At 41.3% G+C, this 20,324-nt stretch overlaps 1 protein-coding gene across 1 annotated transcript in view; it reads right to left on the bottom strand.

Annotated features, from left to right (window-relative positions):
• The window catches only part of pdlim4 (PDZ and LIM domain 4), a 30,265-nt gene extending 20,775 nt beyond the window's left edge, over nucleotides 1–9,490 (bottom strand). The window contains exons 1-2 of the mRNA XM_023803546.2: nucleotides 9,243–9,490; nucleotides 2,060–2,211 (exon numbers count right to left, since the gene is read on the bottom strand). Coding sequence (XP_023659314.1) covers nucleotides 2,060–2,211; nucleotides 9,243–9,335 — 245 coding nt within the window. The 5' untranslated portion in view covers nucleotides 9,336–9,490. The remainder of the gene's footprint in view (nucleotides 1–2,059; nucleotides 2,212–9,242) is intronic.
• Nucleotides 9,491–20,324: the final 10,834 nt, after the last annotated feature.

Raw genomic sequence — 20,324 nt, 5'->3', positions numbered from 1 at the left:
TAACAACAGCATTAAATATATATAAAAACATATTTTATATATATACATATACACTCACCTAAAGGATTATTAGGAACACCATACTAATACGGTGTTTGACCCCCTTTCGCCTTCAGAACTGCCTTAATTCTATGTGGCATTGATTCAACAAGGTGCTGAAAGCATTCTTTAGAAATGTTGGCCCATATTGATAGGATAGTATCTTGCAGTTGATGGAGATTTGTGGGATGTACATCCAGGACACGAAGCTCCCGTTCCACCACATCCCAAAGGTGCTCTGTTGGGTTGAGATCTGGTGACTGTGGGGGCCATTGTAGTACAGTGAACTCATTGTCATGTTCAAGAAACCAATTTGAAATGATTCGAGCTTTGTGACATGGTGCATTATCCTGCTGGAAGTAGCCATCAGAGGATGGGTACATGGTGGTCATAAAGGGATGGACATGGTCAGAAACAATGCTCAGGTAGGCCGTGGCATTTAAACGATGCCCAATTGGCACTAAGGGGCCTAAAGTGTGCCAAGAAAACATCCCCCACACGATTACACCACCACCACCAGCCTGCACAGTGGTAACAAGGCATGATGGATCCATGTTCTCATTCTGTTTATGCCAAATTCTGACTCTACCATTTGAATGTCTCAACAGAAATCGAGACTCATCAGACCAGGCAACATTTTTCCAGTCTTCAACTGTCCAATTTTGGTGAGCTCATGCAAATTGTAGCCTCTTTTTACTATTTGTAGTGGAGATGAGTGGTACCCGGTGGGGTCTTCTGCTGTTGTAGCCCATCCGCCTCAAGGTTGTGTGTGTTGTGGCTTCACAAATGCTTTACTGCATACCTACGTTGTAACGAGTTGTTATTTCAGTCAAAGTTGCTCTTCTATCAGCTTGAATCAGTCGGCCCATTCTCCTCTGACCTCTAGCATCAACAAGGCATTTTCGCCCACAGGACTGCCGCATACTGGATGTTTTTCCCTTTGCACACCATTCTTTGTAAACCCTAGAAATGGTTGTGCGTGAAAATCCCAGTAACTGAGCAGATTGTGAAATACTCAGATCGGCCCGTCTGGCACCAACAACCATGCCACGCTCAAAATTGCTTAAATCACCTTTCTTTCCCATTCTGACATTCAGTTTGGAGTTCAGGAGATTGTCTTGACCAGGACCACACCCCTAAATGCATTGAAGCAACTGCCATGTGATTGGTTGATTAGATAATTGCATTAATGAGAAATTGAACAGGTGTTCCTAATATTCCTTTAGGTGAGTGTATATATATGCACATATATATTTATGTATATATAATATATAGTAAACAAAATCTATATATATAATAATGTAAAACATATATATATATATATAATGCAAAAAATAAACCATCCTTGCACTCAAAAACCAAGCTTTGTTCTCCACTGTGTGTGTGTGTGTGTGTGTGTGGGGGGGGGGGGGGGGGGGTCAGATATTCAATTCAATGTTGTGTGTGACCATTTCATAAAAACCTGTGACAGCAACCAGAGAACTAAAAAAGCCAAAAGCCTTTTGTTTGGTTACTTGTGGTTATGGTTAGGGCAGGATAGGGGTTAAGGTCGTCATTGTTGGAATTAGCATTTTGCTCACAGAAATGAATGGAGAGTCCCCATAAAGATACCAGCGTGTGTGTGTGTGTGTGTGTGTGTGAAGATGGGATATATGAAAATGAAATAATTCCAATATACCTATACTTGTGCAAATAGGAAATTTTAAAAAACATGTCTAGTTATATAACAAGTCCAGGATGGCAGGACCACTGATGTAAACCTAACCCTAACCCTAAACCTAACCCTAAACCTAACCTTAATACCGATCCCTCCTCACTTTCAGTCGACTAATTACCTGTGAATGGATCTCGTCTCTCTGTAGTGGTTAACCAGATGTAATTGGGGATTTAGTCATGTAAGATAATTATAAGCAGCCTCTGGTACTAAATGCAGTATTTCACTGTATTTGATAGCTTGTTTAGAGTGTTACATGCATGCACCTTGCTGGGAATTATAATGGCGCGTTTGTCCTGGGGCTACCTGTCGATGACGAGGACGAGCTGCGAGCTGCAGGCCTTGATCCTGTTTTGGGCCTCCATGTGGGTCATGGTCTCCGTGCCGTCGCCGTTGATGGCTAAAATGAGGTCCCCAGGGCAGAGGTTCCCCAGGGCCGCCTTGCTTTCCGGCGTGATCTAGCATGACATCGGCAGAAAAGGCAGAAGAGGCACATTTTAGTCCGGTGCGTCACGCTCGAAGAACAATGGCAACGCTGGCGTTTAATGAGCGCCGCGCTCCCTCGCCAAGCAGATGCAGAGTCAGGCGCCTGCCGGCAAGCATTCGCTCCCGCTAATTAATAAACGATTCATCATCTAAAACCCTAAGATGTGACGCAGGTATGTGCCCCAGGAGTGATAAGGTTAGCACTGTCACCGCTCTGTCCAAGAACCGTGAACATACAGTAGACGTGATACTCTTATTGTTCATGTACTGAACAGTCATGATCGCGTCACACTTCCTGTTACTTCTCTTTTAAGGCCAAAACTGTAACAATGTCCCACTCTTCTAACAAAAAAAAAAGAAACCTTCAATATTTTAGCGACATCTCGTTAAAGTAATACAGTATGTTAAAACCAGAACTTTCAGAGCTTGATATGCTTGTACTGGAATGATCTTTACGGTAAACGAAATAAAAAAAAATCTGAGTGGTTGATGAAGCATAAGGGTTTGCAAGACAGCCCTGACTATTTTATCCTCTCCTCTTATCCCTCTCTCTCTTTTTCTCCTTGAAACCACGCATCCTAAGTACTTTGGTACATATCAAACACCGCGCTTATCGAATCATTCACTCAGCCTAAGGGGCACAAAAAACTAAAATCAGTTTAACTGTGTAAATAAATGAGCAGTCGTGATATGACCGAGCAACTTAGTAGCAATTCCTATGATAAGAACATTTAATGTTACATTCCTGTGTTACAGGAGCAGACCGGATGTACGAGTGACTTTGGAAAGCCCGGGTGACATAAAGCAGTTATTCTCACACGCCGCACATGGTTCTCTCTCAGGGAATATACTGTGTTAGGCTGGTCCAGCAGAGCTCGCTAACCTTTAGGGGCTATGCTGGGAAACACGGGACAGCACTTCGCGTTAACTGGTGGTGTTGATCCCAGGGGGAGGGAGGGAAGGGGGGGGGGATGATGAACGTCAGGATGCCGAGCGACCAAACAGGTTACGCAGAACCACCGACTATAAACACTCCTACCCCTTTCCCACTGGCTCTCTCACCCTGCCCATATCGGCATTGTTTTTATCTTCCCATACGAGGCTCTCCCCGGGAGAGGGATACGATATTGGACACTGGAAACCCAACACGAAAGCCCTAAGTGGAAAACCCGTCGCCATAAAGCTGTCATTGTTGGCGAGGAAAAAACACTAAAATCTCTGCGTGTAAACCGGACGAGACAAAAGAAAGGTATTCTGGTGGAAACCAGAGCAGGATGCCCCAAGGACGATTAAGGCATCTGGTAGCACAAGTCATCAGCTGTCTTTTCACGCACACCTGGTTAAGATTGCCAAGCTCATAGGTCACGCCTCCACCAGACCGGGACACGTGTGAACGGCACACTCCTCTGCAGGTCATCATTAAGATCGGCGGAGTTTCAGACAAAACGCGCACGCTACTTTCAGACGCACGGTTATCTGTGAATATCACACTACGGGAGCCAAACTCTTTGGGAAGCCCCTTGTTTAGAGACTTAGTGGGTCATCTGGGTGAGGCTGCAGCCAAAGTTCTCACTTAGGTCCTGACGCCTGGCCTATTGCCTCAACAACACAGCGAGACAGAGCACCTCAGCACCAAACAGCCGCTCCTGACTCATTCTCACGGCTCTTTCTCAGAAAAGGCCTCAATTACTGCCGCAGACATGCAAGCACATGCACAGGGACACCCTGTTTCAATGAAAATTCGCTACTTTGACATATAAAGGTTTTTTGGCCCCTGTCTCTTTCCGTAGGGCATGTTACTGCTGGAAATCAGCAAAGCCCTTTCAAGCTTAAATATAAAAAGCAAAGGTTGCAAACAGGCATTGTGGGCTAATTGCCCATTACCATAAAACATGGCAGCGAACACAAAATAACCACCTAGTGAGTTAAACACTCAACAACCTCTGTCAAAGAAGCTCAATATCCCAATTCCTGACTAATCCTTGGATTTGCTAGTTAAATGATTACTTCACGTAGCAATTGGCATACACTGCAAAGATATGAAAAGATGCAATATGTAATCAGTTTGTGTACCATTAAGAAAGATGCAGTAAACTAATTTGAGGAAACCAAATTATACGATTAATCATTGTCAGATTCTGTAGAGTTTAAAAAAATACTGCAAATAAAATGCTGCCAAATTGTAAATAAGAAGCAGACATTTTTTGCCTTTTTTAGGGAATTAAAATGTTTGGCCGCGTTTAAAAGCCAGCAGGGTCAGACTTTCATTTCATTCTTGCGGTGAACGAACACGCTGGTTTGTTGCACAGCTGATTTTGTGGTTCTGAAATACCGCTGCATTTTTCAATATTTATGCTGAGCAGATGACAACTCCAGCTTCTCGTCTGTGTGCTATTTGATAATGCCTCTTTTGTTTATTTCTCAAATGTCTCGAAACATGCTTCTGGCTTTGGCAAAAAAATATATATATAAATATATCCCAGTTAAACATGTGCCAAGGTACAATTACATGAAAAGAATTTAAATATCAGATATGTTAGTGAACTACTTTTCTTCAACATAACAATATGGCTTTCTTTGCACAAAATTACAGGTAGATGAGTGCATACAGTTAGGCAAGTTACAGATAGTACCTTGAAAAAAAATATTTCTTTCACCCTTTTCACCATTAGCCACTTACATAAACCAGACTTTGGCTACTGCTTATCATCAGTCACCAAGCATATTCAAAATGTTCAGAATCAGTGCACTTGGTGCTTATCGAACATCCTAAGTCTGATCACACTTCCTGATCTTAGTTTGCTTGGACTTCCTATTCACTAGAGCGGTCCAGCTTGAATTCGCTCACCAGGTGCAAAACAGAGCTCATCATTTAACCATCCTCTGTGAACTTAAAATACCCAGAGCTGTAGCTGACGCCCAGTTCTGTACTGTATCTCTTGAAGTAAATCTCTGACGCTCAGATCCAGGCGAGGCCTTCTTGTGTTTCGAATTCCCTCCACGAAAGGAAAACATTCATGAAGGCCGGACACGTTTGGCTGTGTATGGCGGAACACCTGAACATCATACTCTAGATGAATTGCAGAATCTACAGCTCTCCAGAGGAGCTGTGCTGAACCGAGAGTATTAGCAGGATGCACATGTTAAACATTCAAAACCAGTGCCTGTCGGAATGATGCAAAATTACTGTGAGCAGTTCGTAAAGCCCTAGAACAACACCTTCAGAAAAAGTGAGTCACAAGCAATTGTTTCAGAGTTAATGTCAGTCTGGGGCCAAATAAGGAAGGACCTCAAAAAACATTCCCCAAATGCAGGATCCAAAGACACTAGTGTGTACACAAAACCTGGAACAGGTAGTAGTGCACAAACCGTGCAATTCACCACAGGCTGCGAGCATCACCTAGGCCTAGAGCTGTACATAAAAGGTCAATATGATAAAACTTGACAACGCACCCTTTTCCACGTCCTTCCGGAAAGAATTCCGGCATACCAATACCGCCAGAGAAACTCTACACCGTGCGTCTGGCCCCAGTGGCAAAACGCTCTCACCAGTCAGATGAATAATTTCAAAAGCATTTCCCTCAACTTTATATTTCTGGGAAAAATGTATATTATTACGCGGCAGGAGTGACACGTTGTGACAAATCCGTATCCCATGATGCAGCATAACAACGGTCAAATTAATAGAGCAGATGTTGTGAGGAGAATGTGGATGACATTCTCCGACGGCCGTCCCAATCGCCTGACCTCAGTCCCACACGGCGATTGAGGGACTGCATGGTGAGGCCGTTCTGACGGCGGTTTCCGTCTCCATCATAGCGTCGCGAGCTGGAAAAAATTCCTTGCGGAAGAAATACGCCAGATTCCTGAAGAACACTTCCAGATCCTTGTTGACTTCATGCCACATTGTATTCTTGCTGCTTTGGCAGCACATCTTGTCCCAAGAGCTTACAGAGTAGTATTCTGTTTGCATTTTCAATAATTCTGCAGAGTGAAATATTATATTTCTGAACAACTTTCAGGGTTTCGAAATCAATTATAGCTTACTTCCATGATTTGGTCATGCCTGTTTGCTTTGTTTACAAAATACGCTTACGCTTTGCTTTGGGGGTGACGGGAAAGTGTGTACTGTAAATATTTGAAAATTGCAAAGAAACTAGATCACAGTGAAAATTTCTATGACAGTACAAACAGTGACCACAACGACTGGTACACAGTTCATCATACTGGGTATTTGAATGAATCAGTCAAGTAGGTCTGTTAGCTCTTGGGGTTCAACATCTTAATGCAATCAGGGTCTCAAGATACAACAAATCTATACTATGCAAAAATACTGTCAGAACTGCCATTCTAACTGCTATTCTCTAAAAGTCTGTATTTTTAACATACATTTTTTTAAAAATATGTTTATTCCAAGAATAAACACCCATTAATATTGTTTCTACACAGATAATAGTTTTGCACGTTTTATATAATTACTATGTATATATACTTGGAAAATTCTGCAATGTTGAATGATGAAAGGATACAAAACAACGAACTTGGCTCTTTAAAACTTTTATTTCTTGTCTATTGTATCTTGTTTTCTGGTTACAGGTTACACTCTGAACAAACAACTTTTAAGTTCTGAAAACGTCCTATGTTTTAATGCTTTCAAAAATAGCCACTAAGAAGTCTGAGGATTCTGTGAAAGCATGTCCCAGACAGAAAGCTTAAGGTTGTCATGACAACAGTTTGTCCTCTAAGCACTGCATTTTAAACAAAGTTCTTTGTGTGACAGAGGTAACAAAACAGGAATAACGTTTTCTAAAGAACCGGAAGATTTGTTCAATAAAAAACTACCTAGTTATGCCTCTTTATAACACCTATACCATTAACACAAAAGCAGGTAAACAAACCGACAGATAAAGCACACAACTTGAGAAAATTCATGATAACTTCCATTAGAAAGTTCCTGGGGATTTTCTTCTCAAAAGATAGATATATTTCTGGTTCTCTCAAAAGCAGGCAAAATCTGCCCAAGTATTAACACGCCAGTCAGTCACACAATTCATGTTAGTCACGCCATTTAAACTTTGCTGTATTACGTGGTTAAAGAGTAAACACAAGGTCGCCACAGAAAAAGTGGCTGTAGATTAGATATTAACACACGCAAACTATAGTGTGGCTATTTTTGTCCGTATCATTTCGGTTGTTGCTTAAATATGATTTATTTGATGAGTACGACTTTTTTTCCACCCCGCTGCGGGATTCTTCTCCGTGCAGATCAGCGCTGTCAGATGATGTATTGCCGTATTTCAGACAGTGAATCTGATTCATTCGGATGATTATTCATCCACTAATAAAAGCCCGAGTTCTCGACCTTGCTGCAAACCATTGATACGGCCGTCTGATGCCTTCCAGACGATCATAATCGTCCTTTGCCTAAAACTACAGGTGTTTCAGGGTCATTAACTGGGAGAAATGCACTTAGAATCGTGCGCCCTGTTGAATATGTATATGTGGAAGTGGAAAATACATTTTTTGTTGCCTCTCAGTGTTTAATCGTGTTAGCTAACAGGACGATCCGCTGAATATGGGAGCGTCCGATTGATGCATAGTGACCTCATTGATTGCATCATTGTGTGAGCACAGTATGCAGACCTGCCTCTCACATGGAGCACCGGGAATGCGCTGATGATGCAACCTAATCCGGAATGCAATCACGTCATTTACACTGGGGGTAAGTAGCACATGCGATCTGATTGTTCATAAAATAATACCGCTACGTTTGATCGCTGGGCACTGCCGTTACTAAAGTATTAAACCCATTGCTAGCATGGGCTATATCCTTTATGGTCGGGTTATGAATCTGGGTGAAGCTTTTCACCACTATTAAATTAACCCTTTTCTACAGTATAAACAAAAGCAATATAAATTACTATTTGTGCATTTCAAAGCTGAAATACCGTTATACCGAAAGAGTATATTAATCGAGAAAGTAGATGGTATATGTAATAATGCACAATAAAAATAAAATAAAATGTTATTTAAACTGTATTATACAGGCGTACATCCACTAGTTGCTCGGTTTTTTTTTTTTACTGGGGCGCAAAAATACAGTTGTAACATCTGGACTGTTTCATCTGCCCTACAATCCTGTATTACAAACAAAGTGTCAGCAGCCTTCTTGCGCGTCCACTCGAGCAGCCCGCTGTTTGCAGCGTGTGAGGGCGCCGGCTCTCCTGCCCCTTGTTAGGCAGCCACACCAAACTCCATTTAACCTCAGACGAAGGCTAAATTGCACCGTTACTCATTTTGCAACGTCTACCGTTTCGTTATCATTGTGCAAGCAGCGGAAAAACGCCTGCGTCCCGTTGTCAAAGACTTTCAAGCTCGTAGCTTCGCTTTGATACCTTAGTATACTTCCCAGATCTCACCAGACTGTATAGTGCATTAAATTACCAAATATAAACAGTAAAAGGAAGCTTTATGGTGCGCCAATAATTTGTAGAAACATTGTACAGTATGGGAGTTTTAGACTGAAGCGCTTATTTTGAGCAAGAAAGAAATTTCCCTCCGAATACCAGAAAAATGTCTGATGACGTTACCAACTACAACCTTAATTTTATTTATGCCCGACCGGCTACAATAATCCGTAAAATTACACCACCTGATTACACTCAAGGCAGGTAGGCAGTTCCATTATTTACCCGATTGTATCCAACTTACCAAATCTTCATACACAGTACTGTTGTCGCTTAAAGTAATATTAATAAAGAAATTTAACTTATAAAGTCCATTTGTAACTTTTAAAAGCACTTAACACCGCGGAGCTACGCAAAAAGAGCGCTGTCTCTTCACTTCGCATTAATTCATTTGCAACCCCGCAAACGATTCGTCCATTTCAAGCAACATCGCCAAAACTTCGTCATGCAACGTGCACGTATTTAGATTTTATTTAACAGACTATTAAGGAAAATAGAGTAATGCATAAAAGTGAGCGGCTGTAGGTGAAACGTACCCGCGAAATGGTTAATGGTGTGCTAAAGTCCCTTCCACCCACGAGCCGAAAACCCCAAGGTGAGGGTCCATTCAGGGTTATGGTTTGGGGCATATCTCTGCGGGTACAGTATCCAGGAACCGGCGCTGAAGAAACGTACAAGTCCCGCTGGCAGGAGCTGCAAGGCCACACGGTCTCTGCGCGAACTTTGTTTCTCGCTTGATACAATCTTTAAATAACACGATCCCTCTCTGACGTCTCAGAAAAGGGGAGTTGTACTTCGTGGCCGCTGGTGAGCAGGACTGAATGGGAGGGAGAAGCGCGGCGCCATGGCAACGGTCCGGGTCTCTGTGGCAACGGCCCGGCGCGCTGGAGGATGAGTCCGGGCGGTCCTGCGGGGTGCGCGCGGGCTGCGCGAGACCGACGCGACGTCTGCAGAACTGCACTGCACTGCAAATCCCAGCATGCAACGGGAACTGAGAAGGCCCTGCGGCCGGCCTGTTAAACCACCGTTATGCGCTACTCAGATCCACATTGCACGTTTTCTGGTTGCGCATCTACTTTAATAACTTTTGACAAGAGACAGCAGAGGTGGAAAGTTCAGGTCCAGAAAGTACAAATACAGACCATGATTTTGTTTCAACCGACCAGCTGAATATGAAGAGTAACAGTCACGGAGTACTCAACTTGTTGGTTAAAACATATCAGGGTGTATTACATGTTTAAATGCGCATCATATTTAGATTTTAATATAATTGATACGGTAAATTAGATATTATTCTGTTCTTGTTTATTGTTTTATTGATAGTCTGCTTGGTTTCATCTCATTTCAGGTGGTTTCTATTTGGTCACAAACCAACATCAGCATAAATACCAACACAGAATTTTGCAGATTGCCTGCAGATGTATAATTGGTTTTCATGGCACTCACTGTTTTTTGGACACTAGTTTGAAAGATTTGTGTGCCCTAACAAAGCTGAAAATTGTCAATCTTATGGGGACATATTTAAATGGGGAAACCATTGATCCATGAAAATACACTGATCAAATGTTTGAGGAAAAATGGAAACATTTAAATGGAAACATCACTGAAAATGATTTTATTATATTTACGAAGGGCAAATCTTGCAGAACGACATATTGGTAGCAGATGTAATTACAGGAAATGTAGAGACAACTGAAGAGTTCAGAGTTTATTTCTTTATTTTGGGTAAAAACATCTTTAATCTTTAAAAATAAATATATTAACCTCCATATTTTAAAAATGCATAACAGCTCTTCGAGTTTTGTCCAGAAACCTTGACAGTTATATATACCAGATGGTTTGTTAAATATTTTATGTTCATTAATTAATAAAGCCTGTGAAACAAGTGGAGAAAAGGTTTCTGAATTTGCAGTATAAATATTTGATTTCATCACACTAATATGTTTAAATGAGCACATTCTTCAGTAGAGGGTTGTTGTTCTTAAACGCACTGGATATCCATTATGCTCAAACCTATCTGTGTGAATGACCAACACCTTCAGAAAGAGATGCTATTACTATTATTGGGGGGGGGGGGGGGTCTGGAGCCTATCCCAGAAGCTACAGGCACAAAGTGGGGAACAACCCAGGATGGGGGGCCAGCCCATCACAAGGCACACTCACACATATGGACAATTTAGTAACTCTAATTAGCCTCAGCATGTCTTTGGATCGTGGGGGGAAACTGAAACACCCAGAGGAAACCCAACAATGGCACCAGGAGGACCTGCAAACTCTACACACATGTAACCCAGGTGGAGACTCGAACCCTGGTCCCAGAAGTGTGCTAACCACTGCACGCCCATGCCACCCCTTTACATTGTGATACATTTTTTAAAAAAGTTTTTTATATACAGTATATATTTTCAAATGTACACAAATGTACAAAGATAAACAACTGATTTACATACGTCATGATATGGCCGGGTTAACGGCTATGGATCATAATGTTAAACTGGATGTTTATTACCCTGTCAAAGTCACCAAGAAAAGAAATTCAATTTCAAAAAGTCTTAAATCAGAAGAGCATTGAGTATCACTTAATTTCGTTTAAACTGTTTTGTGTAAATTATGCTGTTTTGTTGATGTTTGAATGTTATCTCAGCACAAGAAAAGCTTGGCTTGGTCTGTCTGTTTCAGGGAAATGCAAACGTTTCAGGAAATTGTAGTCGAGTCTGTAAACTCGACGGCATGATGGTACTGTAATGCAATCGCGGTAATGATCCCCAACTCAGGAAGCTATTCTGCATATGGAAAGAAGAGATCTTAACTTCTTAGTCATTTGACTTTTAAAACTTTAAAGCTGAGTGTTACAATTTCTGCAGAAGTAGGAAAAAAGAATCAGGGAAAATACTGTGAAGGTGGCAGAAGAGGGATTCCCAAGAACGCAGAGTGGACAAGCTGTCCCTGAAAGACAGCGAGATCGACTGCGCATCGATTCAACGTCCAGCCATAGACTTGCAGCAGTAAACATTCAGAAGGTTATCAATAAACACTGAAAACAAAGCCATCGTCACAGCAGGATTTAATGTCAGTTCCCAGCACAGGGGCATGCCGTAAAGGTTGTACGGCGGACGGCAAGAGAACGCAGACTAAGGTTGAAGACATCTCCCTCTCCTAGTCTCACTCACATGTCTGTTAAAAAAACAAAGCACAAAGTCTATTTCTCAGGTGCTGCAGTGAGTCAGACTTGTCAATGCATTCTTCTGATTAAACATGAAGTAAAATCCTGAGAGAAATTACTGAAGCAGTGCTTTTCTCCAGGGCACCGAGGACGCCGACGCCATCTTGGCGCCACGTCACGATCATCAGTAGCCAGTCTGTAAATCCCTTGTATTAACAATCTGGGTCATACTGCATAGCAGCCGGTGAGCTGAAAGCTAATTACCTAAAAGGGTCCAACTAGGTAGAGATGGTCACGTTACCCTAAATGTCTTTCATAACCAGAGGCGGACATTTCAGGTCCAGAAAGTAAAAATCCAGTCCAAGATTTTGTTTCAACCGACCAGTTGAGTATAAAGAGTCACAGTCGCAGAGTACTCTGCTGGTTGGTCGAAACAAAATCTTGGACTGGATTTTTACTTTCTGGACATGAAATCTCCACCCCTGGTTTTTGGATTGTAAGAAGCTTAGAAACTATAGGAGATCCCCAGTTTTGCGCCCCAGTAAAACCCTCAGCTAGGGGCAGAATTCAAGCCGGCAGCCCTGCAATTGGGTGACCTCAGCACTGGCTGATGTACAACCCGGGCACAGTTGCCGCACCCCACTTATAAAATCCCTTTGTAACATTATAATTAACATGCTGCTGATGTTCTCATTAAAAGTGAAAGGATCCCTGTGGATCTGCGCATTTACCGGAGCTACTTGGTCGGAGTCCATTGGGTAAACAAAGAATTTCTCGCTCACTCACCGAGCCTTAAATGAAAACGGTGTGGAGAAAATCATGTGGGAAATTGATGTGTCAGGAAGTCTGAAAATATATATATTAAGGTGCACAGGCAAACGTACACGACTGATGATCTGATTAAAAACATCACTTAAGAGTGCGTTCTTTGTTCAGCGTTTGGGTAATTTTGTGATCCTTGTTACTTAAATGTTAAGCAGGCTCGTGTTCAGTACAGTTTATATATTACTGTGACACATTCGCACCTTGCAAGGTGCCCATGGGCTTATTACATTAGTCTGGATTGGATTAAGAAGTTAACAAAAGAGGAAGAGGAGGAAAAAAAACTGTCAGAGGAGAATTGTGCTTTATGGACCACAGAAGTTTTAAAAAAAAATAGAAATGTAAATTGCAAATATCAGTAAAAATGTTTATAGAATTGCAATAGAATTTGAAGAGATTTGTTTAAAAAAGGGACTTATTATAAGATCCCTTTTTTCATTGCACCAAACTGGAAAGGACCTACATTTACGCCATTAGGTGTACATTAGGTGTACATTAGGTGTATATTAGGTGGCGAGTTTCACGTGCAAAGCATCACAAGGCAGCGATCCCACGGCCAAATCAATCACTGCATTCCTTCACTGGAAGAGCTGTTAAAGCTGTTTTTTTTCAGGTGCCAGTCACATCCACATCAGCTGCAGCCCCCTGACCCTCATACTGCAGTGAGGCAGTGGGCCAAACACTGCAGTAAGTGTGATACAAGCGCCACAATTTGACAAGAGCAAATTAAATATGAAAGAGGAATCTACTATCTGCCTTGATAACGTCTTAGAAACATTCTTTGCTCATTAATATGACACCGATGTGCGGCAGTGAACCACAATAGTCTGAGATTGCAAGCAGCTAGAAGTCTTTAATTCTGTACTAATAAAAAACACAGAATTGTGTGAAACTGTACCACTGCCCATGATATTAAAAAGTGTTGCAGTCCAAATTGTGAAAGGTGGCAGAATTCTGCCCGTGTAAAATTCCCAGTGGAAATTCCCATAAACTCATTTTTAGTTCATGGGCTGTAAATCAAATTGTGTTAATGATGTAGAATAAATACTAATGATTCGTTTTTACATGAAGCTTTTAAAATAACCCCTCCTCCTCGTTAAAATGTATAGCATTTTTCCAAATATATACAACGTTTATTGTAATTCTTGACAGGAAGCAAATCTGGCTGTTAAAGTTACAATTAAAATGAAACAATGTCCATTATGCAATCATTATGACTGAGCACTTATATGGCACTTTATATAGCACTTTTGTCTGTGTATCATTAATCAGAGACGGTAAATAAATAAATAACTTAGTCGTTATACATTGTCATAGCAACGAGTGGCAGGCTTTCTGCTACGATACCTGGAAAATCACAAACTGTTGGGCTGGTTATTGTAGTTGTGATTATAAGTTGGAAAACTCTGTATGAACCGCTAGCCGGTCAGGGATGTTTCAGGCCTGTTGCTGTCTTAAGTCTTCGGGGGATGAAGTATAAAATCTCAGGCGAAGGCCAACACTGCTTTCTGCAGTGCTGTTAATGCAGATTCCATTACTGCTAATTCAAGAACATGTGACTACAGCTGGAGAGGATCAGATACCGGCGGCATTGTGGGCTTAGAAAATGCCTTCATGCGGTGCAGTGGAGACATTATGCGCAGATCAGTTCAAGCCGGCACAAAATGTATCTCTGCCAGTGCTCATGCCTGAATCGCTACGTCTGTTCTGATGCCTTTTTAATAGATTGTAGTCCAGTCATTCAGAATTCTATATAAGATTGAAGCCCGATAATCAATAGCCTTCCCATTATATTTTACAGATAGCCAATGCAACTTAATTCTATATATGGGAATACCAGTCAGTGCGGTGCAGTGCTTGTATGAAACAGGGACACAGACGGTTATGTTGTGCTGTCAATGGTCCGGTCCATATTTGCCAATTTCATATAATCGATGGATACATGGATGGATGGATGGATGGATGGATGGAAAGTGGGCCTAAATACAAGACTTGAACCTACCTCTGCATTTGGCAGAATGTATAAAAGACAATTGAGCCTCTGAAATGTCTGAAATAAGACTGATAGTCATATGTTAAAAGAGTGTCATATAAACAATCAGATAGATAGATAGATAGATAGATAGATAGTAGTTAACCCTCAAATTCCAAGGAGTTACTTATAAATACTGAGCCTCTGCTCTGAGTAAACCTCATTCAAACTGATGAACCTGGTCCGCGCGTGACGGGTGGAATTTAAGATCATAAAGAGACGTTCTAAAAATCTACTTTTCTCTTTCCGTGCAGCTGCTTGTTTCCTCAGTAAACCACGCATGTGCTCCGCAGGAATTCTGCCCTGTCCTCATTACCCAAACTACGGAGCGTTTGCTCTCTGTTCTATAAACTGTGTACAGAAATGGTCGCCCAGAGTACACACTGACAGGAAACGTCTAGTTCTGTTATGTTTCATGTTTACTGTTACCTTTGAGGCGTGTCCTTTATGCATACTTTGATTCCTCTATGCATTTCAGGGTATTTAATTCAATTTGCATTTTTAAGAAAACATGCGTATGAATGGAAGAAAAATCCAGCGAGCTTCGGCTAGGTGTTACGATGCTGTATATTTCAAATAAAAATTACATCATCGCAGCACTTTTATTTTACGTCTCCTTCTTTCCCCAGATTAGCTGAGTAAACAATGACGCAATGAATCGAAGAGGTTCGGATGCTAATGAAATATTGGCTCTTATTTTTCAGTGCTGTAGAGAGATGGGTGATCTCCATGGGGTCGTTAGAGAAGAAAGAATGCACATCAGACGAAAACGTCCCACCTCAATTGCAGTTTTATTAAGGGCAGATGTTGATTGTGACAGAGGTAAGGGATTCGGCAGCCAAACACACAATTACCCTCAATGTCTCAGACCAGAGTCTTCCTCCATACAAGATGTGAGCTCGGATCACTTTTCTCTCAGGCAGCGGCCGTTGCAGTCTCCTTGAATGAAGACGCGCGTGTGGTTTTTGTGAGCTTGCAGTAGAATACCTTGTTCTTTTTTGCATAATTACTTCCAGACTATCATCTTCCCTTCACATTCCTCTGTCACAGAAAATCAAAATGCTGTCCCTGGAAACAAGTCTAAAATTCTTATTTGGTTGGATTAATAGTTTAAATGGAAGCACATGTAAGCGCAGGTGAAACTGGCCGTCTTCAGTTAACCTTCCTAAATATAGAGACTCGTAGTTTTTCATTCGACACAATAGTAAATTCCAGCCTCAGTCTTTTGCTCTTCAAAACACCGAACTTGAAAACATACCAACAAGCTGATGATTCTTTGTATATGAGACTGTATATATCATGAGGTCCACATACTCTAAACACATGGTCAAATGTTCATTTTCAAGTACCGTACATTTGACAATGAACTACAGGCCTATGCATTTTTTTGAGTCACGAAACCGAGAGCTTATGCCAAATGGTCCACTCAGAGTTTTAGCGGAGTTGTGAAATCTGTCATGCGGGATCTGAATTTTAGAGTGACCTTTAAAATGCTGAAGATGTCACTTTTTTGCAGTCAAATCTGAAATAGTTTACTAACATATGTCCAGTGTTCTGGTGGTTAGGGGGTATGAGATCTTGAGTCTCTGAGATTCTGTGCCTTCCTGTAGATCTTGAGAAGTCCCGCATGTGTTACAGGAAACCTGATTTTCCACTGCACCTCATGGCTCAAGAAATAAGGTTTTCCTTTAAAGAAGAATAGGCAGTCATGGAACCAGTCTAACCTTTAAAACATATAGGATAAAAATATTATAGTTTCATAGGTCATAAACCCAAATATTAGACCTATTTAAATTGACTAATTCTCCAGTACTGAACGAATTAAACAGAACATGTTAAACCTTTGCTCTTGATAATCTGGTCTGATACAGCTGCCGTAATGAAACATCACTAATATCTGTTACAGAATCCAGATTCCTCGCACACAGCCTTTTTGGCGTCGATCCCGGAAGCCATCACAGACCGCTTCAGAGATCTCCACAGCTTCGCCGAAAAGGCGTGCATCCCGTCGGTGACCCTCCTTATAATCATCCGCCTCCCGGGGGAGCGGCTGTTATTTACCGACGTGCGAGCCGCTCGGATTTGCCACGAGCTTCTCAAAGAGCCGCTGCTCAAAGCCGCGACAGCTGGATGACCCCCCCCCCCCCTTACCATATAAGCCAAGCCGTGGGAGGACATCCCAGGGGTACGACCCAGGCGACAAGACGGGTATCATCTGGCTCCTGCCGCCACTTAAAAACCACGTGCGTGCGATCGTAAGCGCTTTTGCGCCGCTGCTATTACAGAAAAACAGTGCGAATGCCATTTTGTCACTCTTTTGATGACACCCCCCCCGACACCAGATGTCTGCTGACTGATGTCGTTTGAAATCCAAGCCTCCATGCTGAGAGATTCCCCGAACCCTTTTACAAGGCCATTGTTGTACCAGAAAGCTCCAATTCACTGCCTAAATCCGCCGTTATTCATGCCAATCCCATGTGCTTATGAGAGAGACCCAGCACCGTTCGCCAAAGCGAAAGTGACATTGCTTTCATTTATTCTTTATTGAGTGCGGCTTAATAAGAACAGAGAGCCCCCCAGGAAACATCCCATAATGCATTTATGACCTTTTGCTCTCCCACGGCATGACTAACAAAGGCAAAACCCAAGTAAACACAAGTGTCTGGAACCGTTTGTCCATCTGGAAGAAGTCTTCTCGAATAAATTAGTGGGTAGTCAATATGTTTGCTATCTAGTAATTTTGGTGTCTCTCTGTCAAAACACTGCTACCTGCAGTCAAGCAGTGATGCAGCGCCTTAACCCCGAAGCCACCTCCTCTACCACGACAAAACATAAACGTCAAAATAAAGCGGCAAATGTATGCGGCATTTCTGTTTCTCTGCTGGGAGCCAGTGCATCTCACAACTAACGTGTATTACGTGCAGTCAGACAGCCCGATCCTTTATTGAAAACCAGCTGTTATGCGTAAATGTATACAAACATGACTTCATGTACTTTCACGCCGGTAGGATGGGATATTCCCTGGCACCACCAAAACCGTGAAAGGCGAAAGCTCTGCGTGTGTTTTGAGCGACACCCTGTGGCGACAGCGTTGCACAACCTGCAGGACGGGCCGTGTCTTCGCGAACATCCAGGGGAAGCTGTGCTTAGGCGGCCAGAGATCAGCACCGTTCCCATTAAATAAAGTTATTTTAGTGTGTTGCTATTTGTTTTTATTTATTTGTGTTGTTTTGTTTTTTACTTGGCAAATGCAGTTACCTGGCACAATTATTATAAAGTAAATACTTTATAACGTTACCTTTAACAGTTAATTAAATTCACTTCAAAACAAGGGAATTATTACTGAGATATCAATCACAAGTCTTCACTGAATCCGTAGGCTTATTTATCTTCCATTAAGCGCTCAGATATCTCAGTGCTTTTGCATGGGTGAGCAGTATTTTGATACTGATTTATCTGTCTGACACTAATCGTGGCTCCTGTGATGTTCGTGAACAAAATTCTAAAATCGGCTGTTTAACTGTCCCTCCCCTGGACTCAGTGTAAACGTCTGGAATCACAGACTTTTAATTAAATCTAACCTGAACTGCCTTCCCAGCTATATAAACAGGAATTAAAATAATTAAGTGCAAATCCAATATATAGGCCTATTTCTCCCTGAGGACAACGTGGGAGTAAAAAATCGAGCATGTGTGAAAACATGCACTGCCGAATGGCTACTAAAACGGTCATCATAGTATTTGACCTTTGACCTTTCTATAGAAGTAACATAAAATAAAAAAATGATCAGACGCAATTTATGTGAAATATGAGATTAATGAAAATTTAGTTTTAAATAATTATTAAAATTAAACCCAACAAAATGAAAACATAACGTTAAATTTTAATACTATGTTGTACTTATAGGACCTGAAAAAAAATACCCATTTCATGTTATCAACGAGCTCCACCTGCTGGCCGTTTTGAGTCATGCATTTAACATTTACAGAAGCCTTAATAAAAATTAAACTGCTGCAGAAAAATCCATTCAAATAATAATGGAAATAGATTATTACGTGAAACAACTGAATTCAGCCAAATTGCATTCCTATTGTAGTATTTTTAAAAATGTGCATTGAGTATTAACAATGGAGCGAAATTTAGACGTGGATATTCCGGGTAATTGAACTTGCCTGTAACAATGCGACACAATTTGGAATTTTACTTTTTAAGCCTAAAAAATAGTACCTCAAACTATTCAGCCTGTTTAGATGTAACATATTTCTTATTCCCCAATACACTGCTTCCACCGAGTGGAGAAAATGAGAAATGATTGGGAAGAAGCTGAAATGTTACAGGGCCCTCTATTGGACAAATTGAATTCACTCAACATAACGGTCCACGTTTCGGTATATACATTTACATATTAACAGGCGCGTTTGTCCAAGGGACATACAAGTGAATATATCAGTAGGTATATATCACAATGTATAACAGTATACATCAACTGTGACCTTAATATTTTAAATCATAATTTCCCTTCTAAATAATAAAATATAATAAATGCATATTAATTACACAGTGGACTGAGAGTTATGTGTAGATTAAGTTACATGCAGATTAAATCGTTGGGTTGAGCATTGGGGAAAGTTGAGGTCTCCGCCTATTTAGGGGAGTTCAGGGGGGTGTATTCGATGGTTGTGATTATTGGGGGGGATTACAACCCCCATAATGTATGCCCATGGCTGTATGTCACTAACTGTCTAACAGAAGTTGGGAAAATATTTCGCCACCAGGGGGCGCTGGTGAGAATGGAGTGAACATAAATGTGTACAATACGGCCCAGGTACTGTTCAAAGCTGCTCGTAGACCTGTATTATATATACACTAAACAATCTGACTCCTCTCAGATTTCCTTCCATATTATTAAGCTATTTCTTTGTTAATACTTCAACAGTGGCTTACTCTTCTCGAAGCTCTTGCTGTGTGATATCTTGTTTTGTGCCCTGGATCTGGTCGTATTACAGAAAAGTAACCTACTGTATCCACCCATCCATCCATTTTCTATACCTGCACGGGTAATATTTCTTCACGTCATTACATGCAGTTTCAAGTGAAAATCTGATATAAAAATGAAGGATAAGCCTTTGCTCAGGAAGGTTTTTCTCTATTGTGCTTTTAGTAGCTACAACTATCAACCACCCTGCAGACACTGGCAGATAAGTAGTAGTCTGAGGAAAAGAGATGTGATCTTAATACATTTTTTAAGACAGCACCCTAAAATACGATCAATACCATTGTCACAGCTGTTGTCATAAATATTATATTAAAAGACATATTTAGGAATATTACTGGAGTCATTTTGTAATTTTGATCATGTAGCAGCAGGTAATTTTAAGTGCCTCTCTAGATTCCAGCCGTCATTTGCCCACGGGGATACTAAAATGACATATAGTAAACACAATCATCATAATTTCCAACATTAAGAAAATGTGCACCGTGTACAAAACCTGAGACAAGCTTCAGGATAAGAGGTTCACTCTCAGAAAAAGGGTAAAAATTTGTGCCTTTGTCACTGGGGCTGTACCCTTGTAATTGTACCTTTTAAAGTAGATAAATGGA

Source organism: Paramormyrops kingsleyae, chromosome 24 (genome assembly GCF_048594095.1).
Source record: "Paramormyrops kingsleyae isolate MSU_618 chromosome 24, PKINGS_0.4, whole genome shotgun sequence".
In the NCBI taxonomy this organism is placed as follows: Eukaryota; Metazoa; Chordata; class Actinopteri; order Osteoglossiformes; family Mormyridae; genus Paramormyrops; species Paramormyrops kingsleyae.
Note: the sequence above shows the minus strand (reverse complement) of the source record. Positions and strands in the feature narration are given on the sequence as shown.